The sequence below is a fragment of the Triturus cristatus genome, chromosome 8 (genome assembly GCF_964204655.1).
Source record: "Triturus cristatus chromosome 8, aTriCri1.1, whole genome shotgun sequence".
NCBI lineage: Eukaryota > Metazoa > Chordata > Amphibia > Caudata > Salamandridae > Triturus > Triturus cristatus.
This window is the reverse complement of record NC_140591.1, coordinates 774066881-774087003: the sequence shown is the minus strand read 5'-3', so window position 1 is coordinate 774087003 and position 20123 is coordinate 774066881. Positions and strand designations below refer to the sequence as shown.

The window sequence follows — 20123 nt, the reverse complement described above, 5'->3', positions numbered from 1 at the left end:
CGGCCGAGGCAGAGGTAGCGAGGCCTCTGCTTACACACACGGCTCCTGATTTTCTCTACTGTGCTAGCTTTCTGATTTGGTACTGACATTAAATAATGCAATCTTAACTTTAAGGCAAGCATCCTATTAATCTTATGTTTGACCTCACAACCGCAGGTTCGAACCCCAGCGTGTCTGCTCAGCCTTTCATTCTACTAGAGGCCGACGGACTAATTAACACTCATTTGGTTGGCAATAAACATCTGTTACTCGGCACCAAGATGCAGCATACTCCAGCCCCACCTTCACTTGCACACTGGGATAACTCACTTTCGCCTCCTTTCAATTCGGCTCCTGATTTTCTATACTGTTCTTGCTTTCTGATTTGGTACTGGCATTATATAATAGGAGCCAGCAGCGGTGGCGCACAGGCTGCCATCTGTTTTGGGTCAGATTTCATTTCCAGACCATGCCGCTTTCATTAGAAGGCGCGTCCCCTCCACCCCACCTCCACAAGAGTGCGCTTTCATTTTCTCTAAAACACAAAGGAACAGAAACGAAATCAATTACGGTGACATCTTATTTTTCAGCGGTATCGTCAGCACCGTCTAATGAGCGGGCCTTAGGCAACAAGCAGCTGCTACAGTAGTTAAAGCTCCTTAAAGACCACTCCTGTCTTGGGGAGGAAGGGAACGAACCTCGTGGGGTTTTAGTATATAGCTACATTGTGATGCTTAACCATTTGTTGACCGGATGATCATGCTTCTGGTTAAACAAAACAGAAGAACGTTAGCAATCAGCATTTTACCCTAACTGTTGTGGGGAAAAACCAAACATCTACAGGAGGTAGGCACAGCGTAACTCTACAGAGTGCATCTTTTCGATCCCCAACCTCAAAAAAATCTGCAAGCACTTCTCCTTTCATTCCTTTTTATTTTTTGCATTATGTAGCGCGAATGAAGGTATCAAAGCACTCTACATAAGTACTAGTTCCATTACAGAAATCTGCCCGGTGGGTGATAATGTGCTGCATGGCTAAACACTTATAAGGTCCCAAAGGCGAGACCTATTGGCTATGCCACTGCTTGTTTATTATTTACCTCCAAATATTTGTCCTAACAGTTGCTTCCTAATACCTGCAGAGTGAGTCAGAATATAGTTCATTTGATTTAATAAAACCATAAAAGCACACAGAGTAAAATCAAAATACACATAAAAACAGTTTAGACATAAAAACAGTTTAAAATTATCACCAAAGCAAGCACAATAAAGAAATCACTAATGACTATGTCTCCTCCAGTAACAAATCTGACTTGGCAGCCAATATCTCATAATTACACAGCACGCCTCTTCCTGTTTCTAACTGCAGCAGCCAGAAAACATGCAACACTACAACATTCAGAGGACTGGGTGACGCCTGGAGAAAAATTAAAGCGGCTTAAGCCTTTTCCTCTCAATAATGGAATGATGTAACGTTGTTGCAGTGAGCAAAAGTGGTCGCAAAACACCATAAAATGCATTGTGTCCTGGAGGGAAAAGATGTCACAACTAAGTACAGGGGCCCAATTCCTCCACCTTGTGTTGCCCCTGTGGTATGGCAAGCAACCAATATAATAGGTAAAATCTTAACCTTGTTAGGAGGAAGCGATTGTAGGGTGTTACGGTCATCACTAATTAGGACTCTACTGAAGGAGGTTTTTAATAAAAACTATGCCTGAACAGTGGGTTTAGTGAGCTCTCTTGCTTCAATCTCAACAGACATAATTGTCAAGAAATGTTTCCTTGCCCAAATCAGATCTGTCTTAACGTCCCCAATAGGGGATGCAAACAATTTGTGGTGACCCAGTTTCTCCACTAAGGTCTTAATATGGTGGAGCCAGGGAAAACCATTTGCCCTCTCCAAGAACAGGCAGTCTTTTGCTATTGTCTGGTTCAAGTCCAGATCTGGATTAATCCAGATCCTAATCCAATTCAACAATGGAGATAAAGCCATCAGACCAGAAATGTACCACATCCCCAACTCCTCATGAACAACATGGGAGGATACAGAATGAGGGACAGATAACCCACTTCCCAGAAATGTATTCTCCACTATTTGCAGGTCCACCAGATCCTTATAGCCCCAAATGTCACTCCCATAGCAAACAATGGAAAAGCATTTCACCTTGTTGACTTTCAGAAGGGCTGCACTGGTTTGGACCCTAATCTTTTAGCAAAGTCAAGAACTGCAACTGCAGCTCTAGACATAGCATTTCTTTCCGCTTTCTTAGCGGGACCCATGAACCCCTCTTGTCAAACAGAACCCCTCAATAAGAAAAGGCAGAAACCCTGGTTATTACAGCACCATCCCCATACTGATTTCTTATTTTTCAGGCCCATTACCATTGTGTAGGATTTAGCAAAGTTGGAACTCAAATTCAGCGACTTCAGAAATTCTATGAAAGTGTTTAGCAGACCCTGGAGAACTACTGCTGCCCTGGCTAATAGCACTGCGTCATCGCATAAAAGAGCACAGGCATTTGCTGGGAGCCCAACCAGGGGATATCTTTAGATGGTGTGCATAAATTTAGCCCCAAGTTATTTATATTTAAGGTAAATAGAAGTGGGACGAGTGCTTAATTTGAGCTGGTAGTTTCCGGAGCTCAGCACCAGCACTTAATCATCAATACCAACGCTTTTCATGAACAACTGTTAGGGACACATTAATTTACAGGGAGATTTAGTGATTTGCCCAAAATCACAGGATGATTAGTCAATGCCAGACTCGAACCTGGTTTCACAGCTCCACAGTTGGCAGCTTTGGCCATTACGCTATATCCTCTTCCCACTTTCATGATTAGTAGTTGGTTCTGTGTTAGGCTGTGCTAAATGGAGAAATGGGCAGATGCAAGCTGCCTCCTGACGAGAGCCCCAGCATTCATTTTTTTACAAATTAACCACTGAGTTGGGCCAATATACAGCCCTGTCTAACACCCCTTATGTACCTTTATAGGTGAAGAGAGCAGTGGCGTAACACAGGCCTCCACATCCCCCGAGCTGCAGGAGGCCCCCTTAGCATACTACTTAGTCCTGAGCGCTGTGTGTTAAATCCGGAGCAGGGGCTCCTCCGTGTACATTGCATGGGGACCCCTTAAACTTTTGTTACGCCACTGGAAGATAGACTCCATGTCTGGTAATATCTTACAGCAGCAGAAATGTCTATATAGAGCTCATGTAGATAGTTAACTATAATACAATCCACACTCAGGTTGATCAACAGAAGCCACAATATGGACCTATTCACTCGGTCTTTTTGACCAAGTGTAGTTAGCCTCTCTTAGCTGTAGTGTATTTCCCAAAAATCAACTTCAAGTTAAGGCACTGATCGATGGTGCTTTTCCTTGACCAAAACCCTCGATGTAAGTTGGAAATTAAATTTGGTTGCTCTAACCAGTCGGTCAGTGTGGTTAAGATTCCTCTCCCCAGTACCTTAACTACTGATTCAATAATGGAAATAGGCCTGTGGCACTGTGGATCTGCTCTAGCCTCTTTCTTGACTATTGGTACGATAATAGACCTTGACCAGGAAAATGGAAGACCTGTCTTGCAAGCAGCGTTAAAAACATGCCTGAAGAGTGTATTACAGTCCTTTCCTAGTTGTGTCAGAAAGCAGTTATGTCAGCGTATTGCATGATGGTTAATGGTATGCACCCTAGTCTTGGTGGGAACAAAAGCCAGTGTGGGGGCTGGACCTGTGTCAGAAACATACAAGTTAAATAACATAGGTGTAAATATGCCCCACTACTTTAGACCTCTGGTGAGGATGGCAGTGCCACCATCGTTTTCTATAGCACATGGGTCCAGTCAACCATTTCACATACATATTGCTCATCTAATTGCCTTTACTGGCTTAGGAGTTAAGTGTCTTTTATCAGCTCTGTGGCATTATACTTGTTTGAAGTACAGGGATTCCATACCTGAGATTTGAAAACGACAATATACAACTAGATGAATCTTATTCAAGGCCTCAAAAACTGGTTGAAATTTGTGACAAGTATTTTTGCTGCCAGTATTGAATTTTGCACAGCAACCTATGTACTAATAGATGCTTCAATAATTCTGAAATTGGAATGGGTTGCAAACTGACCTTTATTAATATTCATTAGGTAGGTCACAAATTGTGACTCACATCAATTGGATACAATCACAGGGATGGTGGCCTCCAAGGTAAGCAGACTGCAATGTCTCTGACTGTATCTAAATAAATCAACACATATTTTATAAAGCAGGGTAATTTCCTGGTAAAGAAACAGGGCTGCTTAAAAATAACTTTTCTTTTTTCTACAGTTTCTTTGAGAGTTGGAGGGTCATTTGGACTGTTGCCTACTTCCCAAGCAACCTTTTCCATAGTTTAGTAACCTGAACCGCTGCCTACTCCCCAAGAAACCTTTTCCATGATTCACAAAGGGGAACAAGTCCATACGGGAGCCCTTCTCTTTTGCTAAAGAGTTACCATTGTAATTTGGCGGTCATAAACTTCAATGGTTTGTAACCAGAATTACAGTTGCAAATCATTGATACATATTGGACGGAATCACAATTTAGAAGACATTCTAAAAACACACCTCTTCCAAATTGCGATTATCTCTTTAGTGATTCAGAAAAGGATTTCCAAATCACTGTATGGGTTTAGTACATTAGAGAAAGAGTTTTAGTGTTAGCACACCCTCTGAGTTACCGATTCGCAGGGTAGGAAAACACTAAAACCCGTTGTACATCTGGCCCTTGCTCTCATCACATACATTTGTTTAGTGCTACCTTGTGCAGGTTGGTAACAAGAGTGCAGCTGGTGATGGAGTTAGGTAAATTCTGTAATATTTGCAGCTATTTTGACATTTGTGTGCTTTGTTGTTATGCGCATAGTGGACCTTAGGATTGGTCTGCTTGGGAATGCCTTGATGAACTTTCACTGGTCCTTGTCCTACTTTTCCACATGCCAGTGTGTGTGCTGAATCCTGCTCCTCCGAAGGATCTGTTGACCTTCAGTCTTTTGGAGGCTTGTTAATTCCCTGGAAAACTCTAGGAATGCCAGCTCTTTTGATGGTTTCCAGACCTGTGTGGTGGTACTAGCATGTTTAGAACACATGGAATACTCTTCATAGGCAGGATCTAACTTTTAATTATGGACTCCGATGTGCAGGTTAAAGACTAAAATCAATTACTGTTAAATAATCTGCAGTGTGAAGACTGTACCGATGGTGCAGTTACTAAAGAAATACCAAGAGTTCCTCTTCTTTGCTGGTCAGTTTTTTAAATCCTTTGGAATTTCAAAATCTGAAATTCTGGCTGAGCCTTCAAAAACTGAACATTTTTTAGGTCCACCAGAGTGATAATGAAATATACGCTGTGACTGGGGCTACTTATTTGGTGCCAGAGGAGATATATGAAAGGGCCCTCAGGGGATTTAGCCAAATGCATAATAGATGTCGATAGTAGTATAATAATTTTCTCTACTTCTCTTGTTGATGAGACTTGTTTTCAGCAGGGTAATGGTTGGAGCTGCCATCCCATAGCAGGGAAGGGAGAGTTTATTTTCTTTCAAAGTAGTACCTAGAGAGAAACAGGAGTTAGGCAGAAAATTAAAGACTGGCTCCTTCAGCAGTCCCACCAAGCCAGGCCTCAATCAGCATACTGGATGGACACTGAGATCTAGCATCGACGGAATACTCCCCGAACAGGCCTGTAAGTGTAGCTATGGCCCACAAAGGGAGCATTTTGATTCGGTGGACAGTTCCCAACATTCTACTCCTGGTGTTAATTATAATAGTTATATTGTGCTTTAGCACTTTGATGAAGTTAAGCTCTGTACATAACAGGTGTTGCTGTTACCCAATTTAATGGTAATAAAAAGAATGGAAGGAGTTACTATTACCACATTTGATGGAACTCAAAGGAATGAAAGCCTGAGTTGGCCTTGAGGCGATTTGAACATGTAACATGGTGTTTGAACATCATTGTATACCTCAGTTGTGATCATTAACCTCAATGGGCCACCTTTTCTGTAATCCTTAATGTATACACAAGAAGTGTAGATGAATAGAATACTTAAGAAAGGGATGTGTTGTGCAGTAAAGATAATGACAGCTGATCGATAGATGACAAGAGGTGAGATAACAGCAGTCATTAAATTGCTACATGTACAGGCCTAAGAATGAAAAATTTGGAAGTTGGATGTGGTTTTTCAGGCAAATAATGCATTTACTGTAGTAATCCTAGGGCCTATAGCTAAGGATTCAAGCCCCAGATGATGCACTCAGATTTGTATTGTTTTAAGGTTGATAAAATGATTTGGGTAGCAATAAATGTTAGTAGTGCCAGGATACTACATGGTGTGAAAGTGTGCTTTACAAATACAATATATAGTAACAAAAATTGCTTTGGATTTTGCACTTACTAATGACATCGTGTGTGTTGGATATGGCCCTTTCTGCCAGGTCATAACCAAACTTTTTGCCTTTACCCCACCTTTTTGACTGAATTCATTTTTGTTGGCCTTAGGCCTCTTTGCACTTTACCACTGCTATCCTGTGCTACAGTGTATGTGCTCAATCCCTCAAACATGGTAAAATTGCCTTACACCTGATTGGCATATTTTATTTATTCATAAGTCCCTAGTAAAGTGGTATACCATATACCTAGGGCCTACAAAGTAAATGCTGCTAGTGGGCCTGCAGGACTTATTATTTCACTCATTTAAGTGGCCCCTCATAACATGTCCCAGGTCTCCCATTGCAACAAGAATGTAGTTTTATTCTGCCAATGTGACTTTTTAAAATAAATGTATTGCCAAGTTTTAAACTCCCTTTTTATTACATATAAGTTACCCCTAAGGTAGGCCCTAGGTAGCCCAAAGGGCGGGTGCAATGTAATTAAAAGGTTAGACATGTACTTTTAGTTTTACATGTCCTGGTAGTGAAAAGCTCACAAATAGTTTTTCACTTCTGTGAGGCCTAACTCTCCCATAGGATAACATTGGGTTGCTTTATTACATTTAATAAGTGCTACATTTTGATTGGGAGCAGGTAAGGATTCAATGTTTGGTGTCTGAGAAATTGTAATTTAAAATCCTTTTTAATGGTAAAGTCGGATTTTGACTTGCAATTTTGAAATGCTACTTTTAGGAAGTTGGCATTTGCCTGCCTTAACTATTTGATGCCTGCATCCTGTTCGTGGATCACATGACTGGTTTGCTGAAATGCTGCCCAAGTTTTCACAAGTCACAGTACTACTCCACAGGCACACAGGAGCATCCCAGGTAAGCTTGTCAGCTCGCTGGCTCAAGGGAGCCTTTTAAACACAAAGGGGGAGGGAGCACACTGCCTCTCATCCCAGCACAGTTCACTTCATTGCATTCTGGTAAATGCAGTATGCTGTAGTGCTGTTATCTGTAGACGTGTCTTTTTGGGCCTAGCCCTTCATCAGTAGACAGTAGAAATAGTGAAGAGCAGAGAAAACTCATCTGGGGTTGCTGAAAAGCTGGCTCATTGGCTCCAGGGAGCCTTTTAAACACAAGGGGGAGGGAGCACACTGCCTCTCATCTGCCTCTCATTCTGCTAAATGCAGTATGCTTACTTCAAAGTTGTTTTTCACCCAAGTAGGTGCAGATAGTGCTGCAATCTCTACACACGTGTTTCTGGGTTTAGTCTTTCATCAGTAGAGAGCAAAAGTAGTAGAGAGTAGAGAAAGGTCATCTGGGGTTGCTGACATGTTGCCCAAGTTTTCGCAGGTCACAATACCACTCCACAGGCACCCAGGTGCATCCCAGGTAAGGTTTTCAGCTCATTGGCTCCAGGGCGCATTATAAACAGAAGGGGGAGGGAGCACACTGCCTCTCATTGCAGCACAGTTCACCCCATTGCCTCTGGTAAATGCAGTATGCTTACTTCAAAGTTGCTGTTGCTTTTTACCAAAGTTGGTCCAGGTAGTACTGTTATCTCTAGACACGTGTTTCCGGGTTTACCCCTTCATCAGTAGAGAGCAGAAGTAGTAGAGAGCAGAGGAAAGTCATCTGGCATTGCTGAAATGCTGTCCAAGTCTTCATAGGTAACAGTACCACTCCACAGGCACACAGGTGTATCCCAGGGGAGCTTGTTAGCTCGTTGGCTCAAGCATTTTCAGCCCTCTCAAAGTGACCTGTTGCTCCATAATGATAAAGAAATGAATTTAGAAACATGTGTCCAGAGTAACACAGCACAAGCTGCACCAACAAGAGTGAAAAATACTACTGAAGTAAGTGTTATTATGCACTGCATCTACCATGATGCATTGGGGTCAATTGAGTGCTGGGCTTTGAGGCAATGTGCTCCCATCCTCCTTCTGTTTGAAAAGACCTAATTGCGCTACTGAGCTCATGAGTTTGTGTTGATCCACTTGTGCCCAGTGAGTGGTACAAAGACCTGAGAAGATTTTGGGAAGCATTTTCAGAACCCCTAAATTGACCTGTTGCTCTCTACTGATGAAGGAATGAATCCAGAAACAAGTGTCTAGCGTTACACAGCACAAGCTGCACCAACAAGGGTGAACTATTAAAGAATACTACTAAGAGTTATCAACACTTCATTTACCATGATTTATTGGGTAAAATTGAGTCCTGGGATTTGAGGCAGCGTGCCCCCACCCGCCTTCTGTAGTTAGCAGTTGGACTTTGTTTATTCTTCCCAGACAGCCACACAATAGAATTGTGCTGAATGGGCCATTACTGGCAGGATAGGGGGAGTTTGAGCTGGGCAAAGCCCCACTTGCAAATCAATAGGCTGTGCCCTTTCTTGACATAAAGGACTTGTCAACCCTGCATTAAATAATGCAGCCAGCCTGGAGCCAGGACAGGGGCAGCAGGAAACCTCAAGCACTTCAAAGGAAATTTCCTAGAAACTTATTCTTCTTCAAAGAAGGCATCAGGCTTAAAAATAGGACCCTTGACCCACTCTTCAGTTCACTTTCTGGACCTGCTGAAGGGCTTTCAGAGGACTGCATGGTGTTGTGGCCTACTGCGCACTTCAGAGGATTGCTTGACTGCACCTGGAAGGACGGTTCTGCTTCCTGAAGCCGGCCTTGAACCCTCAGAGTCCTGCCCTGCTGCTTGAGCCTTGTTCCACTGCTTGAACCCAGAACTACCAGAGTGCCTGCAAGGGTTAGTTGTCTGGCCTCCTGATCAGAACCTCAGGTCAGAAAAGGCTCCAACCATCTTGAACCCACACCTGGACCCAGCCTGAGTGAGCCCTAACCCTCCAAGTGGTGCATCCCCAGTCCTGGGCCCCTGATAGAGGTGCTAAATGTGCCCCTATAGCCAAAACCCCAAACTTGGGACTTAGAAAGATTTTGATTAAAAACTGCTCTGAGAACCGAGAGGACACAAAGACCAACCTGCTTGTCTATTCGTTCAAGGTGCATCACTGGTCAGCCTGACTTTGCAGGAGCTCCCACTATGCTCTTCTCTACAACAGCAAATGCTGTCATTCGCAGAAGAGATATCCAGCCTCGTGGAACCATCGTCGGCTAAGCCTCCATCCTTGACAAAACAAAGTCAGAAATTGGAAATCTTCACTGTGACTTCGTCCAGAGGCTCCCCGGTGATGCCTCCTCCTCGGAAACAGCCTGCAGCCTTGCCCGCTGAACTTCTACCTTCTCAGAGATTATTTCCTGAAATTTCTTCAAAGTCTGAAGGTGAGCGCTGGCTTACACTCACGCTCAACTTCAGTTGGCCATATTTTCCGACTTTGACACGGTCTTGTGCGACTAGATATATGGGGTTGGCGCTTTGATCTTTTAGGCACCAGTTTTTAAAAATTCATAACCCGTGTTGTACTGATAGGATTTTTATTGTTTTGCTGGCAAATAATTTATCAAAAATATGCTCTATTATTCTAAATTGGTGTGGGATATTTCTTGTGTTGTATTTTCACTTTGTTACTGTTGGAGTGCTGCATAAATACTTTACATATTGCCTCTACGTTAAGCCGGACTGCTTTTCTGAAAAGCTACCTCAGGGTTAAGCACAAGTTTATTTACTGACTTTAGTGGTTCACCCTGACAGGGTTTGTGGCTGTTGCTTAAGCAGGGTTAACACTCCACTTAACAAACCACTCAATTTCTCACAGTATGATTCCCTCATGACCAACTTTAACGCTCTATGGAATGAAACCCTGCCTCCACTACTGTCGTGTGCAGGGGCCAGCAGACAGTGTCAGGGGGTCACCCCTTGTTAAGGTCAGAGTCCCTGAGCTATGCTTCTCTCATCAAACGTATACCTCTGTCTCTGTTTGTAAACCTATGTTTCAGTCTCTTGAACAGTGTGTTGGGATTGGAGCACATGAGCAGGTAGTGTAAGGAGCGTATACACCTGAACTGAGTGTGAGGAACTCATAGCACAAGTGTGAAGAGTGTGGGGCACATGAGCAGTGTGAGGTATTTGGAGAACATGGACAGTGTATGGAGCCTGGAGCACATGAGCCAGTAGGGTGACGAGCTTACACACACATGTACAAACCGTGATGATCTAGGGGCACATAGACACAGTGTGAGGAGTGTGGGGTACATGAACGGTGTGGGGAGCTTTGAACACATAGACAATGTGTGAAATTTGGAGAACATAAACAGGAAGGGTGAGGAGCTTACATGTCTGAAGAAGTGTAAGGGGCTCAGGACAGTGTGTAAGCAGTTTGGTGCAAATGAGCAATGTGAGTAAATTGTGTGTGGAGCTTGGAGCACATGAGAAGGTCCCATGAGGAGCTTGCACATATGGACAATCAATGTGTGAGGAAATCTGGGCACAGAGACAGAGTGAGGCCACTGATATTGTGAGGAAAATGCCCTTTCATAGATTTTTTTTGCCTTGTACAGCACATGAGCAAGTAGCGTGACAAGCTTACACACATACAAATGGTGTGAGGAGCTAGTGAGCACATGGACAAACTATGAAGAGTGAGGGGCACATTAACGGTGTGAGGAACTTTGACCCCATCGACCAAGTGCACGATTTGGATCACATTAACATGAAGCGTGTGGAGCTTACAGAGCGCAAGAAAGTGTAAGGAGCTCGGGCTCAGTATGTAATGTGAGGAGTGTGGTGGACTGGTCATGTGAGTAGAATGTACCACTTGGACAGCGTGTGGAGCTTAAAGCACATGAGCAGGTAGCATGTGGAACTTGCATTAATGGACAACGTGTGAGGCGCAGAGACAGAGTAGGACCACTGACAATGAGATGAAGATTGTTTCAGCTTTGTACAGCTAATATATCACATGCCTAAAGCACTAAGGAACCAAAGACCCAAAGCTTGTAGAGGGTGACCAGTTCACTGTGCCCACTACATTGAAAGTACACTGCTGCTTGCATGTGAAGCCTTTCACACTAGATTGTACAGTGATATAGAGAATACAAATCTGTGATCTCTTACTTGTCAAGCAGACTATGACAAAGATAGAGAGAGAGAAAGGACCTCCCTAGTTTCTAAGGGCCATAATGCTTGGTGTTTTAAGCACCAAGAACTTTGCGTCTAGTCAGCTGACTGACATCTCCAAGCACACCCATGAGGTGACCTGCTTGCCTTTCATTGCATTCCCATCCATGGCCCTGATAACCACATGAACAGAAAGCACCCTATGAGCTTGGGGTGCTTGGTAAAGCACGGCAGCGAGCCGGCACTGGCAGCAATATATACTGCAGACCCCGGTGAAGCATTAGCATTATAATAAGATCCCTTTACTAGATCCACAGCGCTATGCTGTGTCACTTGTTATGCCCTATACATCAATGGCTGTGAAGACACGATCATTTATGTTCTCATTCATCTCATCCCGAGCAAGGCCTGTTAAATTGGCTGTTTGAGTCACTGGCCGGAAGTGATGTTCGTAGTGTCCTTGTGATGACTCATGTCCATGATGCTCGCCTTCAATTTACCGAAAACTCCACCCCCATTTGGACAGGCGCACAAGCCCACAGTCTCATGGCCACGGGAGGGGAACTGTTTCTTTGCACACTGTTGGCTTTATCATTAGACCTAATGCTGTCAGGGCACGGTGTGATATAGTGGCCTGTGTCAACAACCCCGGACATTGGAGAGAGCGACATACCCAGCCTTGGCTTGAAAGTCGTCCAGGAACAGAAGATGTCATTACTGTAGACACAAAAGTACAGGTGCTAAATAGCCTGTCTAGGGTAACAGTTTCTATTGATGAACAAGAGAAAGGGACAACCCAGACTCCTCCCCCATGGGTTTACTCTTTAAGTTCTATGATACATCCAAAAAGGGAAAGCTCTTCCTGCAAAACCATGTGTGAGGGTCCTAAATATGCTGAGTAAGGATGCATGCAACTTCATGAGATTTATATATATCTTCAAGCTACATAGATATGGGGCTGGCAATAGTATATCTACACTTCCCCATATCCACTTACCTTTCGATATTTTGGGTACAATATCAAGGTACCAAGTTCTTCCCTACTTGATATTCCAGACTACAAATGAACCACAGTGTAACCCTCAACAAGTATGCCGCCTTCCAGGTAATTTAGGGGGCAAAGATGAACACGGGCTTGCTGGGAAGCGCGAGCCTCTGTAACCCCACTCTGTCTATGACCCTGAACGGAGTAACTGCACTAATGTGATGCTCAAGACTTACTAAGCTGAAAAAAGACTGCCTTCTCCTGTGTCATACGGGGAACAAGCCCTAGTCAACCACCGGGCAACTCTTTGCGTAGTTCCACCAGTACTACCAGTCACAAAAACACAGCACACTTTTCTCCATCTTCATTAACCGAAACATTATGAACATCAAGCGAACATGTAATACTTGTGATAGGCAGATACGTCTAACTCATGATATGCGATACCTACATGCGTTCCATTGGGCGTTCCAGTAGGTCGCTCTGCCTTCCTCCGTGTTGTTCCGTCGCAGCCACTGATGTAAAGGCTCAAAGTATTCAAGAAGAGGTGCTGCATTCATCCTCGTCTCTCCTGTGATGCTCTGTAAAGCCTTAGTCCAGGGCTCTGACTTTCCAAGGGCAAGCATGCTTCTGCGTATGAAAATAAACATGATTCGAAATTAAAGGCACAGCCATATAAACGTGATTTAGGCATTAACGTGATTTAGGGGTCACCAGGGGTTACAGGTGTGACTCCTGTCTCGTCCCTTGCAACCCCTGGCACTGCCTTTGCGACCCCTGACCTCAGCAGCGGCAAAATACGTCGCAGAGACACAGGGGTGCCTGCACACTCCTTATTTTCGGTTAATTTGTCATTATACTAATAGTGGATAATATGCGATTATCCAATATCAGTGTAATAAAAAGAGAGCACAGTTAGCTGGTGCCAGCTTAGATAAGTGAAAAAAACTGCTTTTAAATGAATGTTGTGTGCATGCTTGCTGGTGAGCGTGTGTTTATGTGCGTGAGAGTGTGTGTATATGTGAGCATGTGTTTCTATGTGACTATCTGTGTCCATGTGTGAGCATCTACGTGAGTAAAAGTTAGTCAGAGTCAGTGAAAGATTGTCAGTGAGCATGTGTGAGACTGAGAGTCCGAGTGAGTGACAATAAGTGGGATTAGGAGCGACTACAAGAATGAATGAGTGTTAGAGAGTGTGAGTGAGTCTGTCATTGACACACATACTGCAGGTAATTCTTATCTTACAGAAACACCCATGGCAAAATACTGGTGCTGGCATACTTGAGGCAATTTTTATCATATGAGATACCTGTGACAAAATACTGGGGCTGGCAGTAATCCTTGTCATAACGGGCATCAATTGCAAGATACTGGCACTGGGATACTAGAGGTAATTATTGCATAAGGGAGACCCGTGGAAAGATGCTGACGCGCTTGAGGAGCACCAAGACAAAATGCTGGTATTAGCACATAAGAGGTAATTTCTGGCACAAAAGAGGGCAGCCTGGCATATGGGAGTTGGCAACCATGACATCATTCTGACCCAGGCGTACAGAGGTAACTTGCGAAATAATTGTCACCTATGGCATATTTACAGCATAAATGGAAACATTTCTGGCACTGGCAATTTGGACCATAAAAGTTCAACAGTCCTCCTAGTTGATAATAAAATACTGGCAATTTGGAAGCACCCATGGCACTTGGGGCACTAGTGACAAAATGCAGACCCTGGCACAATAGATGCCAGTTCTGATATATGAGAGCACCCATAGCAGATTGTGAAAAAATGGGGTCAATGGCTTGGCGCACCATGAAAGGAGTTGAATATTTCCGTATGAGGTCACTTCCTATGATGTCATTAAGGTCAAAAGGTCTGTGATGCCACTTCTGCTACCCCTGGCATTTTGGTGAATCGGATTTCGGCCTTTATTTATTGAGAGTAAAAGCATGGCAGGACATTGTTGGAAGGGTGAAGGCAGCAGCGCACATGTCCATGACAGAACCAAGCGGGGTAGACTTTGAGAAAACACAATACCCATTTTATCATGAAACACTTCTACATTTTCTGTGAATTCTTTCGCTTAAAGCAGTCTGACACATGATTTTTTATTTTTTGGTCAAACGTCATTATAAAAATGTTACATATATATGTAAGCTTCAGATGGGCAAACCAGTTTGAGCATGATTCATAACTAACGCACTGGGGTTTGAATCGATTCAAATATTTTGAGTTGGTTAGAACATTGAAATGCTGAATTGACTGCTTGTGTTGGGTTGACCTGTTGATTTGAATGATTTAAAAAATGTTGTGGCAGTATAGAATTCTGGGCTAGTGGTGTCTCAAGACGTGGTGCATTTGGAACAGCCCTCCCTGCTTGGACGCCTTGAAAGAGTCACTGAAGCACAGCAAGACATGTACGAATATTGAGGTTCTCTGTGGGCGTGCCCATCACATCATCTATCCCTAATAGGGTGGCATTTTTTTTCTGGTGCAATCGCATTTATTAAAAAAGCATGCTTGGAAGTGTAGCTTTAGTAACACCTGCTACATCATTGCTTCCTGTTTCTTTTTCAGTTATTTGTTTGACCTTAATACTTCCCCGTCATAAAACTGGGAAAACACGTGTTGTACCTCCTCCTAAAAAGGTCAGAACTAATTGATATGACAATGTGCCTTTCTAAAAACACTTATAGGCCTGATTCTCAAACTGAACTTTCTAGTGCATTTTGTGGTGGTTGTTAGCGAAGAAGCCGGACAAGGCTGGTGGAAGTGACACACATTCTGTGGGGCAGATTTACAAGAAAGTGACGCATCTATAAAGATGTGTCACTTTCCCTGCGCCACAATTATTAACCCTTGCGCCACTATGGATGCGCCGTATTTACAATACGGCGCACCATGGCGCAAGGATTGACAGATGTATCAGAATTTCTGACGCATCTGTTGACGCAAAAGTGACGCATTGCTGGAGTGGTGTCGCAAGCACGACGCAGCTCCAGCAATGCAGGGGGAGGCCTATCATCATTGTGCTGCGTCACTCCTTAACGCCTGCTTCGAACAGGCGTAAGAATTTGACACAGTGGCGTCCTAGAAGTGGCGCAGTGAAATCTTGTAGATTTCACTGCGCCACTTCAACGAGGCTTTTTTGCGTTGGAACGCCCACCCTGCATACATTATAGCTGACGCAGGTATAATGTGACGCAGGGCTTTACAACGTGACGTATCTCGCTAGATGCGTCACATTGTAAATGGGCCGCATTTTTATGCTGCTGCTGCGTCACGAAAAGTGACGCAACAGCGGCGCAAAAATAACACAAGGGGCTTGTAAATCTGCCCCGGAATGTGTAGGACTTGGAAGGGCTGTAAATAATCATTTAATAGGTGGTCATTAAGATATGTTCTAATTTTTATCAATTAACTGAATAGCTATTGAAATTTGTCATATATTTATCTTGTGCAAGGATGGTTTCTACGTGTTTGCTCGGTGTGAAGTGACTTTTTCAATATGATGGATCAGTTCTACTGATGCTTTGTTAGTGAAATGTCCTTGAACCTTGTGATGCACGGACTTTGGGTGGCAGCCTAGAGCGCCTGGCTAGAGTGGCCTGTGCCATCTTTTTTTCTCAAATGACTTTAGTGGCCATTTCTACATGTTTACATGCTTTTTTTTTGTGTTCAAAATATTTTATTGAAATTTTATAATGAACAACAAAAACATAGACATACGGGGGAGGAGCCTAGCGTGCAACCAAGATGGACGCGTAGGCACACGGCTCCCGAGACCCTCGCAGCCTCCCACTTCTATCCTGGCTATAATCCTGCTATTTTGAAGGAATATTACGGGTGAACCGAAGCTGAGGTGATTCCCGTTTTCGGAACCTAAATCGGACTTTGGGAACTCGACTTATTCTGTACTCCAGAAAGAGGCCTGCCCCGCGGTGCCACCCCGGACTCGGGTTGGCACTGTCCCCGAGCTCCAATTGAACAACAACGGTTCCAGAGTCTTGGGCGGGCCCGTCCCCCCCTGGTTTCACTTTCGTTTTTGACTTTCCTCTACGAGTCTGGTGGCGGGACTCCCCAGGGTGATCGCTACGCCTAACAGGTATACTGGATCTGCTCTCCCTGCTGTGTAATGGCGGCCCGGCTGGACGGTGACAAGCAAAAGTCTAGAGCTACCCGGAGAGGTGGCTACGTGCAAACGAACAACATGGACCGCTATGCCCAGCAGAAGGGATCTCCCGGTTCGAGTGGGCTTTCGGATGCGGCCAAGGAGGGCCCGTCACCCTCGACGGAATTGACACTGCAAGATGTCATGGGTGCCATCGACGCCATGAAGGCTTCGGTCGGCCAGCAATTCGACTCGCTGGCCCACAAGCTGGACACCGTGTTGATCGATGTCAACTTACTTAGGGCAGACCTGTTGAAAACCAGTGAAAAGGTCAAATCACTCGATCTCACGACATCGGGCCTCAAGACGGATGTCTCTGAACTGCAGACGGAGATCCGCAGTTTGCGGGCCCTCAGCGACCTCTCTGTTAAGAGACTGGAGGATTTTGAAAGCAGGGCCCGGCGGAATAACGTGCGCATTATCGGTGTGCCGGAGAAGTCAGAGGATGGGCCGGTCGATCTCTTTGTGGAAGATCTGATCCTGAACAAACTAGCGCCGAAAGGCCTCAGCAAATTCTTTACGGTGGAGCGGGCACACAGAGTTCCGGGGGGCCGGCCGAGGCCTGGGGCCCCACCGCGACCTATCATTGCCAGGATCTTCAACTTCAGGGACCGTGACGCAATCCTGCAGGCCTCCCGTGTGAATGGCTCGACGAAGTATGAAAATGTGGACATCAGTTTCTATCCTGATTTTACACAATCGGTACAAAAACAGCGAATGGGATTTATGACTGTCAAGCGGCGGCTGAGAGACATGGGCTTGAAGTACTCTATGCTTTTCCCGGCCAAGCTACGTATTGAACTGGAGGAACGGACTTATTTTTTTGACCAGCCCGAGGCGGTTGAGGACTGGCTTGACACCTTGCACCGTCGGCGCGGCGGGGAGAACGAGCCGAGGATGAGGGTGGTGGATCAGCGGATCAAGTGTGAACGGATGACTGGTGGTTCCTAGACAATTTTGTGTTCACCTCCGACTTGGGTTTGATGTATTGTTTTTTCTTCTTTAGGATTGTATCACCCTTCCTTCTTCATTGGGAGGCTGCGGGGTATCTGGTGAGATTCTTCCTCCTCGGGGGGTTTTCTTTCTTTCCGTAGAGTAGGTTCATGTTGGGGCGACAGGCACACTGCGAGTTGGGGTGGCTGAATGGTCTTGTGCAGGGGTGCAGGGTGGGGGGGTGTATAACGGGAGTTGGGGGGGTGGCGGTAGGGGAGTTGTTTTTGTGTGGTGTTTGTTTTGTACCAGGCAACCAGTGTGCTGTTTTTTGCTCTCAACGTGGGTGGGGTGACCGTTGTGGTGGAAATGGGGGGTAGGGGATTGCGCATTTTAACATGGAATGTCAATGGTTTGGGGGACCGATTGAAGCGAGGGGTGGTGCTACAATATCTGAAACGTCTCTCTCCTGATGTAGTTCTGTTGCAGGAGACGCATTTGGTGGGACACTCATGCCATGCTATGAATAGAAGGGGCTACCGTTTGGTGGCACTCTGGTTTTACTACCGGCTCCAGAGGGGTGGGCATTTTGGTTCGATCCTCTCTCCCGCTGGAAATTGATGAGGTGATGCACGATGACCGGGGGCGTTACGTGGTGTTGGTTGGCCGGTGGGAAGGACAGACTTTGTGTTTGGTTTTAGTTTATGTCCCCCCTGGGTTGCAAACCACCACCTTTGCGGACTTGGGAGGGTTGCTGCTTGGGCTCCCGGAGGGCCTCCTGCTGGTAGGTGGCGACTTCAATTCTGTGGTATCAGGTACAGAGGATCGGCACCCTCCCAGAGACCTCCCCGGGGCGCACTCTTGGTTGGGTGGCTTTATCGACACTATGGGGCTTGTGGACTGTTGGAGATCGATGCATCCGGGACTCGCCAAATTTACATTTCACTCTGGAGCCCACGGCTCCCTATCTAGATTGGACTATGTGCTGATGCCGGCCGCCCAAGCTCAAATGATTGGGGAGGTCAGACATCTGGCTCGTGGCATCTCTGATCACTCCCCGGTCCTGTTACACTTAGATGTGGTCTTGGGGGCAGGGGGGAGGGTGGCACCGATTAATCCCTGGTATTTGCATGACCCCACAACTCGTGCCCTTTTGGTTAAGTCTCTTGACCGTTATTTTGTAGAAAATCAGGGTTCAGTCTCATCGGCCGTAACATTGTGGGAGGCTTTCAAGGTGGTCATCCGTGGGCAGGCCCGATCCTTGATCTCCCTTGCTAAGAGACGTAAAACTGAGGAGGTGGTACGCCTGGAGTCTGACATAACTGACTTGGAAGAGGATCTCGGGCGGGGTGTCACACGGGATAAACTCCATGCCCTTTGCCTTAAACAATCGGATTATAGGGCGTTGGTTACGGATGCGGCCAAGCTCGCTAGTCGGGAACAACAGGGGCGCTTGTATGATGTTGGTGACAGGGCTGGAAAGTTGATCGCATGGCTGGAGAGGAGAGAGCGAGCGAGTCGTGTGGTCCCGGTGATTGTGCGTGCTGATGGTGTAAGTGTTACGGATCCGGGGGAGATTGTGAGCTGTTTTGCGGACCATTTGCGTGACGTTTACTCTCCGGTCTCGGAGAGGCCAGAAGACGACTCTTGTCAACTGCTACGAGATATTGCATTGCCGTGCCTCTCTGTCGATGATAAAGAATTGCTGGATGCGGCGTTGACGAACGATGAGATAGCATCGGCGATTCGCTCGGTCCGTTCAGGAAAGGCTCTCGGCCCTAACGGCCTTCCGATCGAGCTTTACAAGCTTCGTCCAGATAGGCTGGCACCTTATCTCCATGAGATGTTTATTACATCCCGAGAGGCCGGCTCCCTTCCGCGTGATCAACGTCTAGCGACTATTGTGGTGAAAGAGGGCAAGCCGCGTGATTGCTGTGCGTCTTATAGGCCTATCTCACTCCTAAACGCTGAACCTAAGATTCTCGCTAAAGTGCTCGCTAATCGTTTGATTAAAGTCATTGGTGACCTGGTACATCCGGACCAGTCTGGTTTTATTCCGCACCGCAACACCGCGCTGAATCTGCGGCGCCTCCACGGAGTCCTCGCGAGAGTTGATTCTATTCAGGAGCCCGCCATTTTGGCGTCCTTAGATGCCACGATGGCGTTCGACACGTTGGAGTGGTCGTATCTCTGGGCGGCGCTGGCTAAGTTTGGTTTTGGACCTGGATTCATTGGATTCATTGGATGGGTGAAGTTGTTATACGTGGAACTGCTGGCGCAGGTGGTGGTGAATGGTAGAGTTTCTGCCCCCTTTTTGCTTGGGAGGGGCACGCGGCAGGGTTGCCCCCTGTCCCCGCTTCTTTTTGCTCTCGCGTTGGAGCCCCTGGCGGCGTGGCTCCGGTGGGAACCCTCCATGACGGGTATTCGGTGGACACCGATGTTTGAGGATCGCGTGTCACTCTACGCAGATGATATTTTGCTCTATCTCACCTCCCTGCGGAAATCGTTGATAGCGTTATTTGATGTATTAAACTCCTTCGGTCGCAATTCAGGGCTTGTCATTAATTGGGTGAAATCCTGTGTTTATGTGCTGGTTGGCGACCCCCCTTTTCTCCCTCTTGGC

The 20123-nt window shown here is 45.7% G+C and overlaps 1 protein-coding gene across 4 annotated transcripts in view; it reads right to left on the bottom strand.

Moving 5' to 3' along the window:
* The window catches only part of ACE2 (angiotensin converting enzyme 2), a 507698-nt gene that overhangs the window by 161820 nt on the left and 325755 nt on the right, over window positions 1–20123 (bottom strand). For all 4 annotated transcript variants that reach the window (XR_014967783.1, XR_014967782.1, XR_014967784.1 and 1 more), the window contains exon 13: window positions 12853–13031. Coding sequence is in view for 1 of the 4 variants with exons in the window: in XM_085622215.1 (XP_085478341.1) it covers window positions 12853–13031 (179 nt within the window). In the remaining 3 variants the exon portion in view is untranslated. The remainder of the gene's footprint in view (window positions 1–12852; window positions 13032–20123) is intronic.